Source organism: Neoarius graeffei, chromosome 1 (genome assembly GCF_027579695.1).
Source record: "Neoarius graeffei isolate fNeoGra1 chromosome 1, fNeoGra1.pri, whole genome shotgun sequence".
Lineage (NCBI taxonomy): Eukaryota > Metazoa > Chordata > Actinopteri > Siluriformes > Ariidae > Neoarius > Neoarius graeffei.
In genome coordinates, this window is record NC_083569.1 from 47817522 (window position 1) to 47837880 (window position 20359).

The 20359-nt window shown below is 41.3% G+C and overlaps 2 protein-coding genes across 3 annotated transcripts in view; both read right to left on the reverse strand.

The window, feature by feature from the left end:
* Positions 1–17597, reverse strand: part of LOC132887697 (zinc transporter ZIP12-like) — a 37202-nt gene extending 19605 nt beyond the window's left edge. Inside the window, exons 1-6 of the mRNA XM_060923218.1 lie at positions 17427–17597; positions 12143–12469; positions 8726–8933; positions 8496–8638; positions 8179–8350; positions 638–810 (exon numbers count right to left, since the gene is read on the reverse strand). Coding sequence (XP_060779201.1) covers positions 638–810; positions 8179–8350; positions 8496–8638; positions 8726–8933; positions 12143–12469; positions 17427–17597 — 1194 coding nt within the window. The remainder of the gene's footprint in view (positions 1–637; positions 811–8178; positions 8351–8495; positions 8639–8725; positions 8934–12142; positions 12470–17426) is intronic.
* Positions 17598–17997: 400 nt separating this feature from the next.
* mrc1a (mannose receptor, C type 1a) overlaps positions 17998–20359 on the reverse strand; it is a 64298-nt gene continuing 61936 nt past the window's right edge. For both annotated transcript variants that reach the window (XM_060932829.1, XM_060932828.1), the window contains 4 exons: positions 20003–20119; positions 19728–19889; positions 19606–19638; positions 17998–19415 (listed from right to left, as the gene is read on the reverse strand). In XM_060932829.1, the coding sequence (XP_060788812.1) occupies positions 19180–19415; positions 19606–19638; positions 19728–19889; positions 20003–20119 (548 nt within the window). In that variant the 3' untranslated portion in view covers positions 17998–19179. The remainder of the gene's footprint in view (positions 19416–19605; positions 19639–19727; positions 19890–20002; positions 20120–20359) is intronic.

Genomic DNA, 20359 nt, shown 5'->3' on the forward strand with positions numbered 1-20359 from the left:
TCAGTTTAATGGCCAGCTATGACATAATTGCAAAGGTTTCTGTCAAACCTAGAAGATACTGCTAACTTCTCAGCCCTGTTTATGAATCTTGGATGACATGCAGAGTGGCTAGCAAAGTAAAGGAAAGGGATGAGCCATGTCTTTCTGTTTATCCAATAGGAGTACAGCCAATTGCATTATTAAGCATCTTTGGACATTGATGACTAACAACACAGCTTAAAAAAAAATCAATCCTGAATCCTATGAACAGACCCCAGCTTTCACTAATCATAATCAATCTAAACATTGTGCTGTTAGGTTTTGCTCATCAAATACTCAAAACAAATTTTATTAAAATCTTCAGAGATTAGTTGGTAGATTTTATATGCATTCATAAGTAATAATAAAATTAGCATAACATCAGTCCAACATATTAGAGTAAGATTTACCATTATAGCCCTTTCATATCCTTATGATTATATGGATTATTTTAAATTCTGTGACCCCCGAATTAGATACAGATTATGGAGTTTTTGACACCCACCAAGAAGACAAATGTACTGAAAACATTTGGGTTAGGTGGTATAGAGAGTTTTAGGGAGTCAATTAAAAATGTACTGTTATATATAAGTTTACTATCGAGACTTAGGTTGGTTACCTCTGGTATCAGATGGAGCAGTGCCTCTCCTGACAGTGTGCCCACAGCAAGCCCAACAAACAGCTGCAGGATGAGATTGTAAGTCTTCTGACAGGAGCTAAAAAAGATCAGGCAAATCCCCAACATCGAACCCAATGTGATCAGCAACACAGCAACTGAACTGTAGCCGTACTCTGTTGAAGAGAGATATAGAGGTATATATATATATATATATATATATATATATATATATATATATATATATATATATATATGGAAACTGTTTCATACAAGCTACATCTCCACATGTCGCTTGTGAGGAAATTGCTGAGTTATTTTTATAAATTTGGGTACTTTTTGTTTGTGAATGTGTCTATATCATAAAAAGAAAATCACACACTGGCTTGAAGACATGAAGTTTATCTTCTCGTGCTGAAAAACTCACATTTTTCATACAAAATACACTGCGGATCTGAGTGACATATTTCCCGAAATTTCACTCCAATGACATCACTCCCAGTGTTTTCCCACTGACTGGAGCCGCATTGTCAAAATGGTGAACCGGTTCAAAATTAAAATTCTTTTGATTACCTTTTTTTTGTGGATATATCTAGATAATATAAAGAACATTACATGGTTGCGCAAAGATATGAAGTATATCTTCTCGTGCTGAAAAATATATTACTCATTTGTGATATATTACATTATAGGCATTTAGCAGATGCGCTTATCCAGAGCGATGTGCCACATGCTCAGAGCAACCTGGGGAGCAGTTGGGGGTGAAGTGCCTTGCTCAAGGGCACTTCAGCCATTCCTGCTGGTAAGGGAATCAAACCAATGAACTTTCAGTCCCAAAGCTGCTTCTCTAACCATTAGGCCATGGCATTCTCATGGCCAAATGGTTGGAGTTTATATACACAACCCCAATTCCATAAATTTGGGACACTGTGTAAAATGTAAATAAAAAAAACAGAATATGATAATTTGCGGGCGGCACGGTGGTGTAGTGGTTAGCGCTGTCGCCTCACAGCAAGAAGGTCCTGGGTTCGAGCCCCGGGGCTGGCAAGGGCCTTTCTGTGTGGAGTTTGCATGTTCTCCCCGTGTCCATGTGGGTTTCCTCCAGGTGCTCCAGTTTCCCCCACAGTCCAAAGACATGCAGGTTAGGTTAACTGGTGACTCTAAATTGACCGTAGGCGTGAATGTGAGTGTGAATGGTTGTCTGTGTCTATGTGTCAGCCCTGTGATGACCTGGCGACTTGTCCAGGGTGTACCCCGCCTTTCACCCGTAGTCAGCTGGAATAGGCTCCAGCTTGCCTGCGACCCTGTAGAAGGATAAAGCGGCTAGAGATAATGAGATGAGATGAGATGATAATTTGCAAACCTTGGAAACTCTATATTTCATTGAATATAGTACAAAGACAGCATATCAAATGTTGAAACTGAGAAATTTTATTTATTATTAGTATTTTTTTAAATGCTCATTTTGAATTGGAGGTCAGCAACATGTTTCAGAAAAGTTGGGACAGGGGCATGTTTACCACTGTGTTGCATCACCTCTACTTTTAACAACACTCTATAAAAGTTTGGGAACTGTGAGGACCAGCTGCTGTAGTTTTGAAAGAGAAATGTAATTCAGCATTAATGATGCCTTCCCAGATGTACAAGCTACCCATGCCCTGTGCACTAATGCACCCTCATACCATGACAGATGCTGGCTTTTGAACAGTGCACTGATAACAAGCCAGATGGTCCCTCTCCTCTTTAGCCTGGAGGACGTGGTGTCCATGATTTCTAAAAAGAATTTCTACTTTCGATTTGTCAGACTATAGGACAGTTTTCCACTTCACTTCAGTCCAACTTAAATGAGCCCAGGCCCAGAGAGGGTAGCAGTGTTTCTAGATATTGTTCATATTTGGTTTCAACTTGCAATTGTGGATGCAGTGACAAACTGTGTTCACAGACAATGGTTTCTGAAGTGTTCCTGAGCCCGTGCAGCGATTTCCACTACAGAATCCTGTCTGTTTTTAATGGATGTTCGCCTGATCACAGGCATCCCATGTCAGTTTTCAGCCTTGTCTCTCACATCCAGAGATTTCTCCAGATTCTCTGAATCTTTTAATGATATTATGTACCATAGATGATGTGATCCCCAAATTCTTTGCAATTTTACATTGAGGAACGTTATTCTTAAATCCACCAGGGCCAGAATAAATGCTTGGTGCAGGAGAATGCAGCACAATGCACAGGACCAACGCCTGATGAGATGCAGGAGGAGCCTGGCCCAGAGACAACCCACAGAGCCCAGAACCTCCAGGTGCGCAGCACTCCAACTCCTAGCAGAGTAGCCCAGAACCATTGGATCAAGTGGCCTCAAGCAAAGAAGCACGAGCTGTGGCAACAGTTTGATGAGGATACATCCAGTATCATCAACTCTATGGCAAAGGGAGGCGTAGAAGGCTGACTCAAGTACCTGACCACCATTATTACAAACTTTGGGGCCGAAAGGTTTGGAGTTGAGGAGTTTAAGTCCAGCAAGCCCACTTACACCAACAACTGCAGGGCAGAGAGATCCACCAGCTACGGAAAGAGCTGTGTATGCTGGCAAAGCAATTCAAAGCTGCAGCTGAGGAGGTCAAGCCACCCCTTGTGGAGCTCCGGCACACCTGCCGGAAGAAACTCATGACCCTGCGTAGAGCTGAATGGCATAGGAGAAGGAGGAGAGAAAGAGCCAGGAAGCAAAGTTCCTTCCTAGCTAACCCTTTTGGCTTCACAAAGTGGTTATTAGGACAGAAACGAAGTGGGCATTTTGAGTGATCCCAGGAGGAAGTGGACAACTTCCTGTACAACAGCCTCAGCGACCCAAACAGAGAGCAAGAGCTTGGACCACTGAGAGCCCTCCTGGACATGCCAGCCCCTACAACGGAGTTTAACACCTCAGAACCCACTTGGAAGGAAGTCCAGGAGGTGGTAACAGCAGCCAGAGCCAGCTCTACTCCAGGCCCAAGTCGAGTACCCTATAAAGTGTATAAGCGCCACCCAAACCTCCTCAGAATCCTCTAGAAGTTGCTGCAAGTGATTTGGCGGAGGGGAACCATCACAGACCAGTGGAGACAGGTGGAGGGCGTCTGGATACCTAAGGAGGATAACTCAATCAGGCTGGAGCAGTTCTGATCCATCTCACTCCTCAGTGTAGAGGGAAAGGTCTTCTTCAACATCCTCAACAGAAGGATGACACACTTCCTCCTAAAGAACAAGTACATCGACACCTCAGTACAGAAGGGTGGCATTCCTGGAGTTCCTGGCTGCCTGGAACACACTCAGCTGATCAGGGAAGCAGGTGAGGGGAATGGAGACCTGGCAGTGCTTTGGCTGGACCTAGCCAATGCATATGGGTCAATCCCCCACAAGTTGGTAGAAACTACGCTGGACCGACACCACATACCTGACAAGATCAAGGACCTCATCCTGAATTACTATGGGAACTTCAGGCTGAGAGTGACTTCAGGGAGCGTAACATCAAATTGGCATCGGCTTGAGAAAGGAATCATTACTGACTGTACAATCTCAGTTATCCTGTTCACCCTTGCCATGAATATGTTGGTAAAGGCAGCTGAGACGGAGTGTAGAGGCCCCCTATCCAAGTCTGGAATCCGACAGCCCCCCATCCTAGCCTTTATGGATGACCTGATGGTGACCACCACATCAGTGCCTGGATGCCAGTGGATCCTTCAGGGCCTGGGAAAGCTCATCCACTGGGCTAGGATGAGCTTTAAACCAGCAAAATACAGATCCATGGTCCTGAAGAGAGTGAAAGTAGTGGACAAGTTTCGCTTTTTTGTGGACGGTGTGGTAATACCATCTACTGTATCACTGAAAAACCAGTTGCAAGCCTGGGCAAGGTTTTCAACAGCAACCTCAGAGACATGGCAGCAGTCCAAACTACCATCAAGAAGCTTGAAGCATGGTTGTCTGCAGTGGACAAGTCTGGCCTTCCTGGAAGGTTCAAGGCATGGTTATACCAACTTGGCATTCTGCCCCGCATCCTCTGGCCACTGTTGGTGTATGAGGTGACCATGACCACCGTGGAGAGCCTGAAGAGAAAGATCAGCTCCTACCTCCGAAGATGGCTGGGCCTGCCACGTAGTCTCACTAGCACAGCACTGTATGGGAAGAGCAATAAACTTCAGTTTCCTTTCAGCAGCCTGGAGGAGGAATTCAGAGTCTTCTGCACAAGAGAGGCACTAGCCTATTGAGAATCCAGTGACTCCAGAGTTGCAGCAGCAGGTGTTGTGGTAAGGACGGGCAGGAAGTTCAGAGTTCAAGAGGGGCTGGAGCTGGCGGAATCCCGACTAAGACACAGGGCTCTATTGGGCTCAGTGGCTGTCGGACAAGCAGGGCTGGGGGTCATCACTCAGCCCCGCTGTGACCTAGCCCAGGGAAAGGTCAGATGCCATCTTGTCCTAGAGGAGGTGCGGGCAGGGGTTGAGGAGGTGAGGACCAGCAGGATGGCAAGCATGAGGCAGCAGGGAGCATCAACAAGGTGGGAAGGAGCACTGGAGAGGAAGCTGACCTGGAATGACATCTGGAAGGTAGAGCCACAGCGCATCAAGTTCATGGTCCAGGCTGTGTATGATGTGCTACCCAGCCCAGCCAACCTGCACACCTGGGGAAAGCTTCCAACATGTCCTCTCTGCCCAGGAAGGGACACACTGGAACACATCCTTAGCAGCTGCCCAGCAGCCCTCAGAGGAGGCCACTACTGCTAGCGTCACGACCAGGTGCTGAAGACAGTGGCCGAGACCATCTCCACTGCAGTGGCCAACAACAAATACATCCGTAGCTAGAGGCCAGTACTGTTTGTGAAAGCCGGAGAGAAGCCACGAGCACAGTCACAGCCAATACCAGCAACCAGCCTGCTCTCATCGGCATCAGACTGGGAACTGCAGGTTGACTTGGGCAGGCAGCTCAAGTTCCCAGCGTATGTGACAACAACCTCTTTGAGACCAGACGTGGTGTTGACATCTGCCTCTTTGAAGCAAGTCCTCCTATTGGAATTAACAGTCCCTTGGGAGGACCGCATGGAAGAAGCCAATGAGCACAAGCGGCTCAAATACCACAAGCTGGTAGAGGAATGCTGGAGGAGAGGCTGGAAAGCCCGCTGTGAGCCAATAGAGGTGGGATGTTGAGGCTTTGCAGCCCGCTCCTTATGCAAGACCTATACCCTCCTTGGCATCACAGGAGTTAGGAAGAGGAGAGTCATCAAGTCCACCATAGAGGCTGCAGAGAGAGCATCTAGGTGGATTTGGATTAAAAGGTCCGAAACATGGGCTAACGCTGCTGGGACACAAATCAGGGTCTGATCAGGCCCGGCTGGGTCGCCTGAGTGAGGGTGTCTGATGTTGAAAGACCCGAAACACCCAGTGACCTCAGGAACATCACTGAAGATGCGTCCCAGTGCATCGCAAGATGTATCTATACACATACCATAGATGATGTGATCCCCAAATTCTTTGCAATTTTACATTGAGGAACATTATTCTTAAATTGTTGCACTGTTTGCCCACGCAGTCTTTCACAGAGCGGTGAACCCCTCCCCATCTTTACTTCTGAGAGACTCCGCCTCTCTGGGAGGCTCTTTTTATACCCAATCATGTTACTGGCCTGTTACCAATTAACCTAATTAGGTTTTTTTGTTTAGCATTACACAACTTTTTCAGTCTTTTGTTACCCCATCTCAACTTTTCTGAAACATGTTGCTGACATCAAATTCAAAATGAGCGTATATTTTTCAAAAAACAATAAAATTTCTCAGTTTCAACATATATTGTCTTTGTACTATTTTCAATGAAATATAGGGTTTCCATGGAATTGGGGGTTTGTTTGTTTGTATATATATATATATATATATAGAGAGAGAGAGAGAGGGCGGGCGGCACGGTGGTGTAGTGGTTAGCGCTGTCGCCTCACAGCAAGAAGGTCTGGGTTCGAGCCCCGTGGCCGGCGAGGGCCTTTCTGTGCGGAGTTTGCATGTTCTCCCCGTGTCCACGTGGGTTTCCTCCGGGTGCTCCGGTTTCCCCCACAGTCCAAAGACATGCAGGTTAGGTTAACTGGTGACTCTAAATTGACCGTAGGTGTGAATGTGAGTGTGAATGGTTGTCTGTGTCTATGTGTCAGCCCTGTGATGACCTGGTGACTTGTCCAGGGTGTACCCCGCCTTTCGCCCGTAGTCAGCTGGGATAGGCTCCGGCTTGCCTGCGACCCTGTAGAACAGGATAAAGCGGCTACAGATAATGAGATGAGATGATTATATATATATATATATAGTATACACACACACATATACACACATATATATATATATATATATATATATAGAGAGAGAGAGAGAGAGTAATGAAGGTAGATGAAAGTGCAGATGATTTATTAACCGAAAACAAGCACAAGGGTGAGCATAAGGAACATAAACATGAACTACAGTCACAAGGCAAGAACCATATGAAATAGAAGCAAAGTCATGGCACACACAGAACAATGACAACAATAGCAAAGACTTGACAAACGGTACTACACAAGACAGCACTTATATACAAGTGCTCATTATCTCACAACATGATTCAAGTGCTGTTGATCTTTCTTGGTGTGTGACATGGCCATGTACTGTACAGTGGCTGATGGCTATTGTAATTCTGCGCCTTTGGCACTACACTGACACTCTTTCAAGTCTTTGGAGTATTTTAAGTCAGGAGACATTGCCCATGTTTAGGCTCACAGATGTTTCTTCATTATCAAAACAGTCAAGTACATCCAGTAAATAGTGAAATAGTGGGGAAAATATATCCATCCCATCCATTATCTGTAGTCACTTATCCTGTTCTACAGGGTCGCAGGCAAGCTGGAGCCTATCCCAGCTGACTAAGGGCGAAAGGCGGGGTACACCCTGGACAAGTCGCCAGGTCATCACAGGGCTGACACATACTGTAGAGACAGACAACCATTCACACTCACATTCACACCTATGGTCAATTTAGAGCCACCAGTTAACCTAACCTGCATGTCTTTGGACTGTGGAGGAAACCAGAGCACCCAGAGGAAACCCACGCAGACACGGGGAGAACATGCAAACTCCGCACAGAAAGGCCCTTGCCAGCCGCTGGGCTCGAACCCAGGACCTTCTTGCTGTGAGATGACAGTGCTAACCAGTGTACTACCGTACTGCCGGGAAAATATATATATGTTTGCTTAATTGTTTATTTGTTTGTTTGTTTATCCACATGTTGTCATTTGTTGTGTAGTTGCAAAATACAGCTATCTTTCATTTTAACTTCTTGGATTTTTTTTTTACATTTTTTTTTTAAACACATGATAAATTAGAGTTATGTTTTCTTTTTATTCAAGCATCAATATGGGATGCAAACTTGAACTATTAAATGCTGAATTGGAAGTTATGTGCTATAAGTACCTGTAAAGAATGATCACAGATCCTTCAGAACAGAAATACCTAAATCACATTAAAACAACAGCTGACTCAAAGTAATAAGATAATAATTAGTAATGAGTCTTACTCTCAATGTCACTTGGTGTTGATTTCCTAGCTACTGATTGGGTAGGGTTACAGGCATCACCCAGCAGCTGCTGAATGATTGCAGGACAGATGTTTCTGAAGTGACCTCTGGTGATTGGTGAAAAAGAATCAAGGGCAAAGATGTCCAGCAGCTGGCTAGCTGAAAAGCACATCTGTATGAGGATATAAATTTTTGAGATTCAAAAAAACATTCTACATGCCTAAAAAATCAGTTTGCAACTGTGCAGCAAACCTGCATCCAAAATGTTGTACTTGTTAACTTATTCACCAGTATTAAACCTCTTTGAATGATAGTACCTGCATCCAGTCTCTGGTTCCTCTTAATAATTCGTGACGATATGCATTGGAAGATGGTCCTGTTGTGCTTCTCATTCTTCTGTCTTGTGATTTGTTCGTTGCAGCTACACCAACACCAAGTTGGAATAATAACTGCTGCAGATCTAAATAACCAATAAGTAGCATCTGTCCTCCATGCATATTATGTACACACAGTGTTTCTGTATGTGTGAATTTGTGTTTATAATTACCCATGAGGTGGAGATCACTGGTTTGGTTGAGAGATTGGAAGATGTAATCAGTGAAGAAAGCAGGCGAGGGGAGGTTTTGTGTCCTGATGCAATGACCTTGGCGCAAGTGATTGACAATAGCCAAAGCCAACAAAGGAACAGAGGATGAATCAATACCTCTGCTATCAGTCACGCCCAATTCCTCCATCAGGTGTGTAGCATCAATACACTGAAGGTACACATATACATGCAATTATTGAAGTTTCTCTGTAATGCTTAGCCCTATAGTTAACAAAAACTAAGACTAAAACTAAAACTGGCAGTGAAAAAAATCATTAACTGAAATAAAAATAAAAACGAGAGTCTTTAAAAAAATGAAAACTACAATGGACAATGCAACACAAACCGAAATGAAATAGAATTACAGGTAAAATCAGCTTCATTTTCAATTTCATTTTGTTTTACCCCTCGAGACAGTAGCGGACTAGTTCCAGAAGGTGGCAGTAATATAATGCCAGCTTCCATAAAACTCCAAAGAAGAGGAAAACTAAAACTAACACTAAAACAAAATAAAAACTAAACTAAAACTAGAGCCGCAGCTACAATTATTGACACCTTAATGATCTTTTGGCTGTTGCAAAAGTAGAAAAGACTTTCAATACGTAAATTGTGCATGAATAATTACTCAAACTTCAACTGAAAAAAAAATAGCTGATTCCTGATTACTTGGTGTATCAGTCCATGTGACACTGTTCCACAAGTATTGACACCTTTGTTCACAATTATCGACACCATTCCACAATTATCGACACCCAGATGATTATTTATTTAAAAAATAATAATAATCGGTATTGTTAACAAAACATAGTTTTTATTTAAAATTAATTTTACATAGACTTTTATTTAGTACAAAAATATCTTTTATATAAATATATTGATGTTGGTGCTTACGTAAATGAGGAATTAATTCTAATGTTTGTAAACTAATGAATTCATAATGTTTAACCTGTCAGAAAATCTTTTTGTTCCCCTTTCTACCCACTTTCAAAATATTTTCATAGATCACATTTTGTTAATCATATATTGTTGTTTGTATTATTTTCTAGTTTTGTAGTTTACCAATAAATATCAACAGGTAATTGACATTGTAACCGCATGGAAATCCAGGTCAAAGGTTGCATGTCATTCCTCGAACCAAAATATAAAATGTCGACTGATATTGTAATATGTGGTAGAGATTTACAACAAACTGCAAAAAAAAAAAAACAACAACAACATCTGAATGGAATAAAAAAATCTGAATCTTTCAAGCATGTAATTTTTTTTATACGCTAGGAATTTAATTCAGGTCTAATTCTATTTATTGTAATAGGATTCAAAATAATTCCAAATAATGGAATGCTCTATAAGCATTCCATTCTGTTATGAATCAGAAAAAAAAATCATTATAAATCACAGCACTTTTATTTTTTTAAGTACTTCATCTACTTTCACAATGTTATACAAAGATCCATGCATAACAGTTGTAAATGCCACTTAAAGGAGAACTGAAGGCAATTTTTTTTTATTAACAAAATTCTATTTATCTCATTTTATTAAATATCGGAATGCATTTCTGACAGCTATTTTGTCACTGCTATAGCAAGTTATGAGTGTTTGAAATATGCTCTGTAATATATCAGTCCATATGTCAAAGCAATGGCCGTAAACGAGACTTGTTGAGACCTGTGCGAGACATCATAGGACGGAAGTAAAATGTACAGCAGAAATCAAAGCGACCAACATCTGCCAATGTTGTCAAAAGACGTGCACACCCTCTTTCGAATGCTGACGTAATCAAGCCGGAAGTTTTGTTTGTTTTGATAGCAATCAGGAAAGTTTGAAAAAAGTAGGCAGTGATTGTCATTTAAACTCATTTTTGTGCAATATTTCATTTGGAAAACAGTTTTCAAAATGGCGGCACTGACACCTGGCTGACACTTCACGTTTCGAAGTCTCTGGTGAAGATCGTGTGGATAAGCGACACCTGCCGTGGACCAAACGAACTAAATTCAACATGGCTAAAAACCGAACAGGCCAATAAGTATAATATTTAATTGAAATTAGTTGCCAATACGAGTCACGATATAAGGTTACTAAAACCGAAAATGTAATTGGATAACACGTAAATTAAGAAATAAAGCAAGTTTAAAAATTACTTCAGTTCCCCTTTAATTCCACAGGGTGTCGATAATGGTGGACACTGGTGAAAGTGATCACTATTATCGACACCTCATGTGACTTCTCAAATACATGTTTAGATACAAAATGGCGACTGTCAAATGAAAGAGTAAGAAACAAAGTAGGTTTCGACAAGGAGATCATGAAATATCAGTGAATTTGAGAAGTAAAAACATGTCCATGATCTTTCCACCATGCTTACCTGCGATGATAACGTCCAGGTTTTCCTCAAATTGCTGATCATGCTAAAAAAAGAATTCCATCTCCGGTAACGAGCTGTGTCATCAGACAACAAGATCGAAGGGCGAAGCGGGTCTTCCAGTTGATTAATTAACCAACAATAACTGTTGTAACCGAAACTCACCTTTGTAAAATTGTTTTTTTTTATTGGTAAATCTGAAAAGGTGTTGATAATTATGGACTGTCGATAATTGTATCCGTTGCTCTAGTCTCATCTCATCTCATTATCTCTAGCCGCTTTATCCTGTTCTACAGGGTAGCAGGCAAGCTGGAGCCTATCCCAGCTGACTACGGGCGAAAGGCGGGGTACACCCTGGACAAGTCGCCAGGTCATCACAGGGCTGACACATAGACACAGACAACCATTCACACTCACACTCACACCTACGGTCAATTTAGAGTCACCAGTTAACCTAACCTGCATGTCTTTGGACTGTGGGGGAAACCGGAGCACCCGGAGGAAACCCACACGGACACGGGGAGAACATGCAAACTCCGCACAGAAAGGCCCTCGCCGGCCACGGGGATCGAACCCGGACCTTCTTGCTGTGAGGTGACAGCGCTAACCACTACACCACCGTGCCGCCCCGTTGCTCTAGTCAATTTTTCAAAATAAAAAGAAAACAACTTCTGCACTTTTAAAGCTAACTAAAACTACACAGAAATAAACACACACACACACACACACACACACACACAAAAAAAAAAAAAAAAAAAAACACTAAAGAAAATTTCAAAACTATCATAACTGCTCAGCCTTATACAAGTGTGCCAAAGGAATACTCCATTTTATCAATTGTATTACGATACGGTGTGTGTGTGTGTGTGTGTGTGTGTGTGTGTGTGTGTGTGTGTGTTTGTTTGTTTGTTTGTTTACTGTGGAGAAGAATTACAAAACGTTTCTTCTAGTCATAAAAGGGGGGGAAAGCCAGTTTTCTTGAAATTCACATGTTTGTGTTGAGATGTAAGGTCAGTAACCTGTACTTGTTTTGAAGCAGGCCTTTTATCTGGTTGGTAGTATTGGTTAATGAGTTGCAGGATGCTTTCTGTCTCATTGGTTGAGAGGAAACGTCCATCTTCCGATGAGTGTAGTGAAGTCAGAGCTCGAAGACAGTATGAGAAATCATGATATAAAGGTGAAAAGAAGGTGGAGGGTGACAAAGATGAAGCATTGGAGGAACAAATCTGTCTCATGTTGATGATATAATAGAGGAGCATGGTGGATATCTTATGGTAGGTGTCCTCACTGATGGAGTCATTGCCATCGCCCTCTAGTGCTGACATTAGCCAGTCTTGAGGAACGCACTAAGAAGAAGCATCAGAAATAAGAAACATAAACTGTTAGAAAGGCTTCAGAACTGTGCAACAATTGTGCATATTAACTGACAAATAGAGAGCTTAGATTGCTTATAAGACAGACTGATTTATCGAGGAAATAATGTTTTACCAGTGTAAAAAGCATAAACATCTCTTATATTTTCCGAACAATGTTATACAACCCTGATTCCAAAAAAGTTGGGACAAAGTACAAATTGTAAATAAAAACGGAAAGCAATGATGTGGAAGTTTCAAAATTCCATATTTTATTCAGAATAGAACATAGATGACATATCAAATGTTTAAACTGAGAAAATGTATCATTTAAAGAGAAAAATTAGGTGATTTAAAATTTCATGACAACAACACATCTCAAAAAAGTTGTGACAAGCCCATGTTTACCACTGTGAGACATCCCCTTTTCTCTTTACAACAGTCTGTAAACGTCTGGGGACTGAGGAGACAAGTTGCTCAAGTTTAGGGATAGGAATGTTAACCCATTCTTGTCTAATGTAGGATTCTAGGTGCTCAACTGTCTTAGGTCTTTTTTTGTCGTATCTTCCGTTTTATGATGCGCCAAATGTTTTCTATGGGTGAAAGATCTGGACTGCAGGCTGGCCAGTTCAGTACCCGGACCCTTCTTCTACGCAGCCATGATGCTGTAATTGATGCAGTATGTGGTTTGGCATTGTCATGTTGGAAAATGCAAGGTCTTCCCTGAAAGAGACGTCGTCTGGATGGGAGCATATGTTGCTCTAGAACCTGGATATACCTTTCAGCATTGATGGTGTCTTTCCAGATGTGTAAGCTGCCCATGTCACACGCACTAATGCAACCCCATACCATCAGAGATGCAGGCTTCTGAACTGAGCGCTGATAACAACTTGGGTCGTCCTTCTCCTCTTTAGTCCGAATGACACGGCGTCCATGATTTCCATAAAGAACTTCAAATTTTGATTCATCTGACCACAGAACAGTTTTCCACTTTGCCACAGTCCATTTTAAATGAGCCTTGGCCCAGAGAAGATGTCTGCGCTTCTGGATCATGTTTAGATATGACTTCTTCTTTGAACTATAGAGTTTTAGCTGGCAACGGCGGATGGCACGGTGAATTGTGTTCACAGATAATGTTCTCTGGAAATATTCCTGAGCCCATTTTGTGATTTCCAATACAGAAGCATGCCTGTATGTGATGCAGTGCCGTCTAAGGGCCCAAAAATCACAGGCACCCAGTATGGTTTTCCGGCCTTGACCCTTACGCACAGAGATTCTTCCAGATTCTCTGAATCTTTTGATGACATTATGCACTGTAGATGATGATATGTTCAAACTCTTTGCAATTTTACACTGTCGAACTCCTTTCTGATATTGTTCCACTATATCGGTGCAGAATTAGGGGGATCGGTGATCCTCTTCCCATCTTTACTTCTGAGAGCCGCTGCCACTCCAAGATGCTCTTTTTATATCCAGTCATGTTAATGACCTATTGTCAATTGACCTAATGAGTTACAATTTGGTCCTCCAGCTGTTCCTTTTTTGTACCTTTAACTTTTCCAGCCTCTTATTGCCCTGTCCCAACTTTTTTGAGATGTGTTGCTGTCATGAAATTTCAAATGAGCCAATATTTGGCGTGAAATTTCAAAATGTCTCACTTTCGACATTTGATATGTTGTCGATGTTCTATTGTGAATACAATATCAGTTTTTGAGATTTGTAAATTATTGCATTCCGTTTTTATTTACAATTTGTACTTTGTCCCAACTTTTTTGGAATCGGGGTTGTATGTTGTGTGTGTTGGGTCCCCAAGTTTGTTTAAGATAAGCAAGAACTGCTCTCTTAAAGGTAAGTTTTTAGACAGAAAGACAGGGAACCCTTTGTTTCTTTACACACACACACACACACACACACACACACACACACACACACACACACACACACACACACACACATTCAAAAATGCCATTAAGCAGCTCTTTGTACTTAGGGCACAGGCTTTGTATTTCTTAATCACACATCCAAACACACTGACACAGAATAAACCACTTCACTTGTCATACTCAGTACTTTTCCCATGAGTTCCTTTTATTATTAAAGAAACAACAAAGTCCTAATTCCAAAAGTGCACAGATTGTTGGAAAAGAAAAGTCTCCTGCTGACATTAAGTTTAAAGCTGTAATGAGGAAAGCTCTGTTCACAGCACACCTTAACAATCTCTTGGTTTGCTGTAAGAGATCTAGTGAGAGTATTGTGATTATGATTCGAAGGAGCTGGCTGAAAACTGATGAAGTTAAAGAAATAAACAAGCAATAATGGGGCATCATTTAAAGTGTGTGGCAAAGAATAGGAAAAAAAAAAGAATATAAGTTTAAAATATATATATTTTTTAATAATTTAGAACCTGACTTGTTTTCTTTTGGTGCTGATGAGAGATTTGTTATTAGAAAGGTGTCCTTAATCATTCACAAAAATAATTAAATAATTAAAAGTGGACAGCACGGTGGTGTAGTGTTTAGCACTGTTGCCTCACAGCAAGAAGGTTCTGGGTTCAAGCCCAGTGGCTGATGGGGGCCTTTCTGTGTGGAGTTTGCATGTTCTCCCCATGTCCGTGTGGGTTTCCTCCGGGTGCTCCGGTTTCCCCCACAGTCCAAAGACATGCAGGTTAGGTTAACTGGTGGCTCTAAATTGACCGTAGGTGTGAATGTGAGTGTGAATGGTTGTTTGTCTCTGTGTCAGCCCTGTGATGACCTGGTGACTTGTCCAGGGTGTACCCCGCCTTTCGCCCGTAGTCAGCTGGGATAGGCTCCAGCTTGCCTGTGACCCTGTACAGGATAAGCGGTTACGGATAATGGATGGATGGATAATTAAAAGTACTTTGTGAAAATAAATGTAAGCTTTTTTAAAACTTAAATACTACTTAATTACAGGATGCATTTCTTGGAAATAATGTGAATTAAATTGACCTATGTTTGTGTTTTAGCCATGCACACTCTTCTTCAATGTAATCATTAGTCTCCAGCTTGCCTGTGACCCTGGAGAACAGGATAAGTGGCTACAGATAATGGATGAATGGATAGATGGTGCCTAAAAGTTGAGCTCCTGATGAGTGTATGAGCAAAATATTTACAAGGGTACAAAATCAACCTGAATAGAATAATACTAGTATAGTATAGGAACCATTGAATTGTGTAGTGTAATATATTTCATGTCAGTAAATTGCACCATTATCTTGTGACAGTGATACCAATCATGTGATACACATTGCAGTTATGAATACATATTCATTCCTTTCATGGACACCGCATGCCATGCGCCAGAAACAACACCACGATATTTATTATGGTGTGACTCTGCTGGGTGCCTGGTGGACAGCAGTAAACCAGCACTTTCACTTTACATCATTACTATATAGTTACCATCCAGTATCAAACTTGATATGTCAAACAGTTGTCTGGTTGCATCTGTCCTGTCCACGTGCTTTGGAGCTCAGAGCGCAGCCAGACTGCAAAGCATGCACATGACTAATTAGCATGCACCTGTTCCTAATTTAAGCACAGTCATATAAGGACTCTTAGTAACACACAGACTTTGCGAAAGCCTTGTATTTTGCATCGTTTTTCTGGTTTTGACCCTATTTGTGTTTTTGGACTGTGAGTATTGTATTACCTCTGATATCCTGTTTGTGCCTCACTCAGCTCTGCCTGTTTTTAGATTTTGCCTTTGTCTCCATTTTGGATCAGTTTTCTAGCACGTTTTTAATTAAAAAAAAAAAACTTCCTGCACTTACGTCCGTCTATCGTCCTGACATGACAGAAACTCTCAATTGTCCAACAAGCTAGTGGACCAATAAAACTGTTTTAACTAGTTGTCTATGAAACTGTCATGAATATTTTCCATAAAATGTCTCATCTCATCTCATTATCTGTAGCCGCTTTATCCTGTTCTACAGGGTCTCAGGCAAGCTGGAGCCTATCCCAGCTGACTACGGGCGAAAGGCAGGGTACACCCTGGACAAGTCACCAGGTCATCACAGGGCTGACACATAGACACAGACAACCATTCACATTCACACCTATGGTCAATTTAGAGTCACCAGTTAACCTAACCTGCATGTCTTTGGACTGTGGGGGAAAACGGAGCACCCAGAGGAAACCCACGCGGACACGGGGAGAACATGCAAACTCCACACCGAAAGGCCCTCGCCGGCCACGGGGCTCGAACCCAGACCTTCTTGCTGTGAGGTGACAGCGCTAACCACTACACCACCGTGCCGCCCTCCATAAAATGTGTGAGTGAATAATCCAACGTTATTTTTAAAAAGCAAATTGAAATAAGCGCTGGATAAAAATTATTCTATCTTATGTAAATAAACATACAAATTTTGTTGTCCGGTGGTCAAGTGTATGAGATATGTTGCCTTGCACTTATGATCACGTTCCCTGTGGTGGTACACGTACATTGTACATACGGATGTCGTACGGTCAAGACATCAAAAATCAGGTCGACGCAGGAGGAGCTCCGCTATTACCTCTGCCAACTTTGTTGGAGGAGGTTGTTTTCGCCTTCATTTTGTTTGTCTGTTCCCAACGTAACTCAAAAAGTAGTGAATGGATTTTGATGAAATTTTGAGGAAAGGTCAGCCATGGGCCAAGGAACAATTGATTAGCTTTTGATTCAAATCCAGATATGTACAGTATGTGGATCCAGGATTTGTTTGCCCATTCCCAGCGTAACTCAAAAAGTAGTGATCATATTTTGATGAAATTTGGTGTACAGCTTTAGTATTATCCTAGGTTCAAGTGATTTGATTTTGATGTTGATAATATGCGGCTTGCTGGAGGTATGCACTCTACTGTGCACCCTTCTAGTTGACCTTGTGTTGAGCAGAAAATGGTCTTAGATTCATTTTTGAATTTTGAGGTGGATAGGATAAACCTTTTCTTCATACCTTCTCACAGAGCTGCTGGCTTTCTGGACACTCGACAATCCTGAAGACCTCACTGACCAAAGAGCCCACATCTTCCTTTTGCAAGGCTTTCTGACTTTTTGCCACTGGTATCCAGTTACTCAGGCTATTGAGAAGGCCCAGCACAGGCCATAATCTGTACAATCTGGACATTGCAACTGACACACACCTGCATGTACACACACTCACAATAACCGAGACCTGCACAGGACACAGGAAAAGCACAAACTATAAGGGTTTCTTTTATACACCAACAAGTGCTGGTGTATATGAAGCACTGGTGTATATTACTATTCACATGCTACAGTTTCCCTCCATTTCACTGAGATGAAACTGTAGCATGTGAATAGTTAAGGGGTTGTAGGAGAGTATGCTGAGAGGACACTTTTTAATGAATTGTAATTAAGGGGCTTTTCAAAGACTCTTTGGAATAGCAAGTGGACAGAAAAAGTCCCCAATAATGAGCTTTCTCAAACCTTTACACTGACTCCTGTTCTGTTCAAAAAGCATTTCTGAACAAACAGGAGAAAAAAAAAAGAAAGTAGGACAAAAGTGAAAGAGTGGGTTCATTTAATTAAGAATGAAGACAGACAGACAGACAGACAGACAATACTAAGTTCTTTGCTAATACTATTGTTGAAGGCAAGATTTGTTTACATGCACGTTAACGTCATGCTTCCCCCACACAGTATCTAAGCCAGTGCCTAAAAACTGACTACACAAATCCTGAAACATGCACACACAAACTCTACTCATGGATCAACTATGCACAAAATCAAAATGCTCCCTATGACTAGGACATTCTTACTGTATAAATCACAATATTAACTACACACTATACTATTACGCTGTACCAATACGAGCAACACCAAAAACAACAACTCACTCCAACAACTCCCTCTCTTTAAATCTCAACTTTAATTAAGAAATTACTGGCCTTGCTTTTCTTTCCAGTCCACTGTGTAGCTGAAGAAAAGAATATATTCCTTCTCCAAGGTTCAGAAAGCTATGGCACGATTTCCAGAGCACGGGTAAAATGTTTTAATGAGCAAATATGCTAGTGTAGGGGATTAGTGGCCTCTGATTCAGGCTCTTAGATCAGTGGTTACTATAGCAATATGAGCCACATTTTAGCAATGATTGTGGGGATTGTGTAGATTGGATGAGAGTCAGAAAAAGAGAGAGAGAGAGAGAGAGAGAGAGAGAGAGAGCGAGAGCGAGAAGCACCTCATTATACGGTATATTCAGCTGAAGACTCAAACTCATTCAGTTCATTGTGTTAATGTTACATCAGGTAAGGACTTTACATTTCATAAAGCTGAACATGAATATCTAGAACATTTTAACAGCAAGTATAGATGTCATACTTCAAAGTTCCTTTTTAGTTCTTTAAACATTTATTTACAATTTAAAGACATTAAAATAAAGAACAACAATGTCAATAAAGCACAGCTCTGAGAATAAAAACATGGTGGTACACAGTCTATGAACATTTACACTGTCCTATATTAACTTGAACATTTTTAGGATTAAAGAAAGCACTATAAGATGTAAATAAGCAACATGTGATTTCATCACCTTGTGTATTTTGTGAATTTACTAAATATTGAGCAGACATCCTCCTACAACCAAGCAGGTTGGTGATGGACACAGTTCATCTATACATCTTGATTATTTAAAAAACACATTTTTTTCCTTTTATGTCATTAGTAACATTATGTCATTAGTGTGTGTGTTATGCACACTCATTTTGTTCCATGTTGGGAACCAGTCCCTTGGTGTCTACAGTAGTGGTAGCTCGTGAAGGGTTGTTAAAGTAGAGTGTGTTATCAAATGTACACTCCCCGATTACTGGGATAGTTGGTCTTTTATAGAAGAGGAAGGCAGCCAGTCCTACAACAGCAATTATCACCAACACAACTGCTACAGTGATACCAGTGTAGCTATGAGAGGGCTCTTCCACAATCGGACCTGCAGGCCAAAATGAATCATTAGGAGCATTGAAAAACTGTTTGAAATGAAACACAAAATGATGTCATAGTATCAGAAGGTCCCTGTTTCATTTACAAGTTTATTTAGCCTTAAAAAGGATTTTTTTTAGATTAACGTTAATGTTAGAAAAGAAGCAGCTGATTGAGAGTAAATTAACTTTTGTACTCACGACTTGCCGGCTGTTTCTCAGTTGCTGGTATAACTAAAAAAGAATGGGTATATGAGATTAAATTCCACATCCACTTTTAGAAAATGGATTATTCTCTATCTCTCTCTCTCTGTGTAGCTTACTTTTGGAGGTTTTGCAGATATAGGCTCTGTATGCACTGCAGTGCGTGTTTATCCACAAGCCACTTTCTGATTTGGCCTCCACACAGTCACCTTGGGTACCAGGTGACCGTGGTGCCCAATTAGTATAGTCCACCACAGTGTTATCAATCCACATCCACTCACCTGATAAACACATATACACACTTGCTATTTACATGGACGTCTCTTAGTCTGTCTCTAATTTGATATCAAATCTACTTGGAATGGGGCGGTTTTAATATAAATAGGTTTTAAACCTGTGTAGCTGCGGTGGATGCCAATCCAGAAAGATTTGGCTTCATCATGAAGAATCTCAAGATTCTGGCGGATGAAGTTGGACTCCGCTACATCCTCCACACTCACCAATGATGCACCTGTGCATAGGGATTGATCGTTATTAGTTAATGTGATACCGATAAGCAAAATGTTTGTGACAGGAATGAAATCATGGTATTATACAGTACTGTGCAAAAGTCCTCGGCACGCAATTTATTTTCATGAAAACTTTGTGATAGATTTCTATTTTATGACTTCTCCATTATCGAGTCAGTACAAAAACATTTTAGAGTTTCAAACGTTCATTTTCCAGCAAAAAATTAAATGTTACAGAAAAA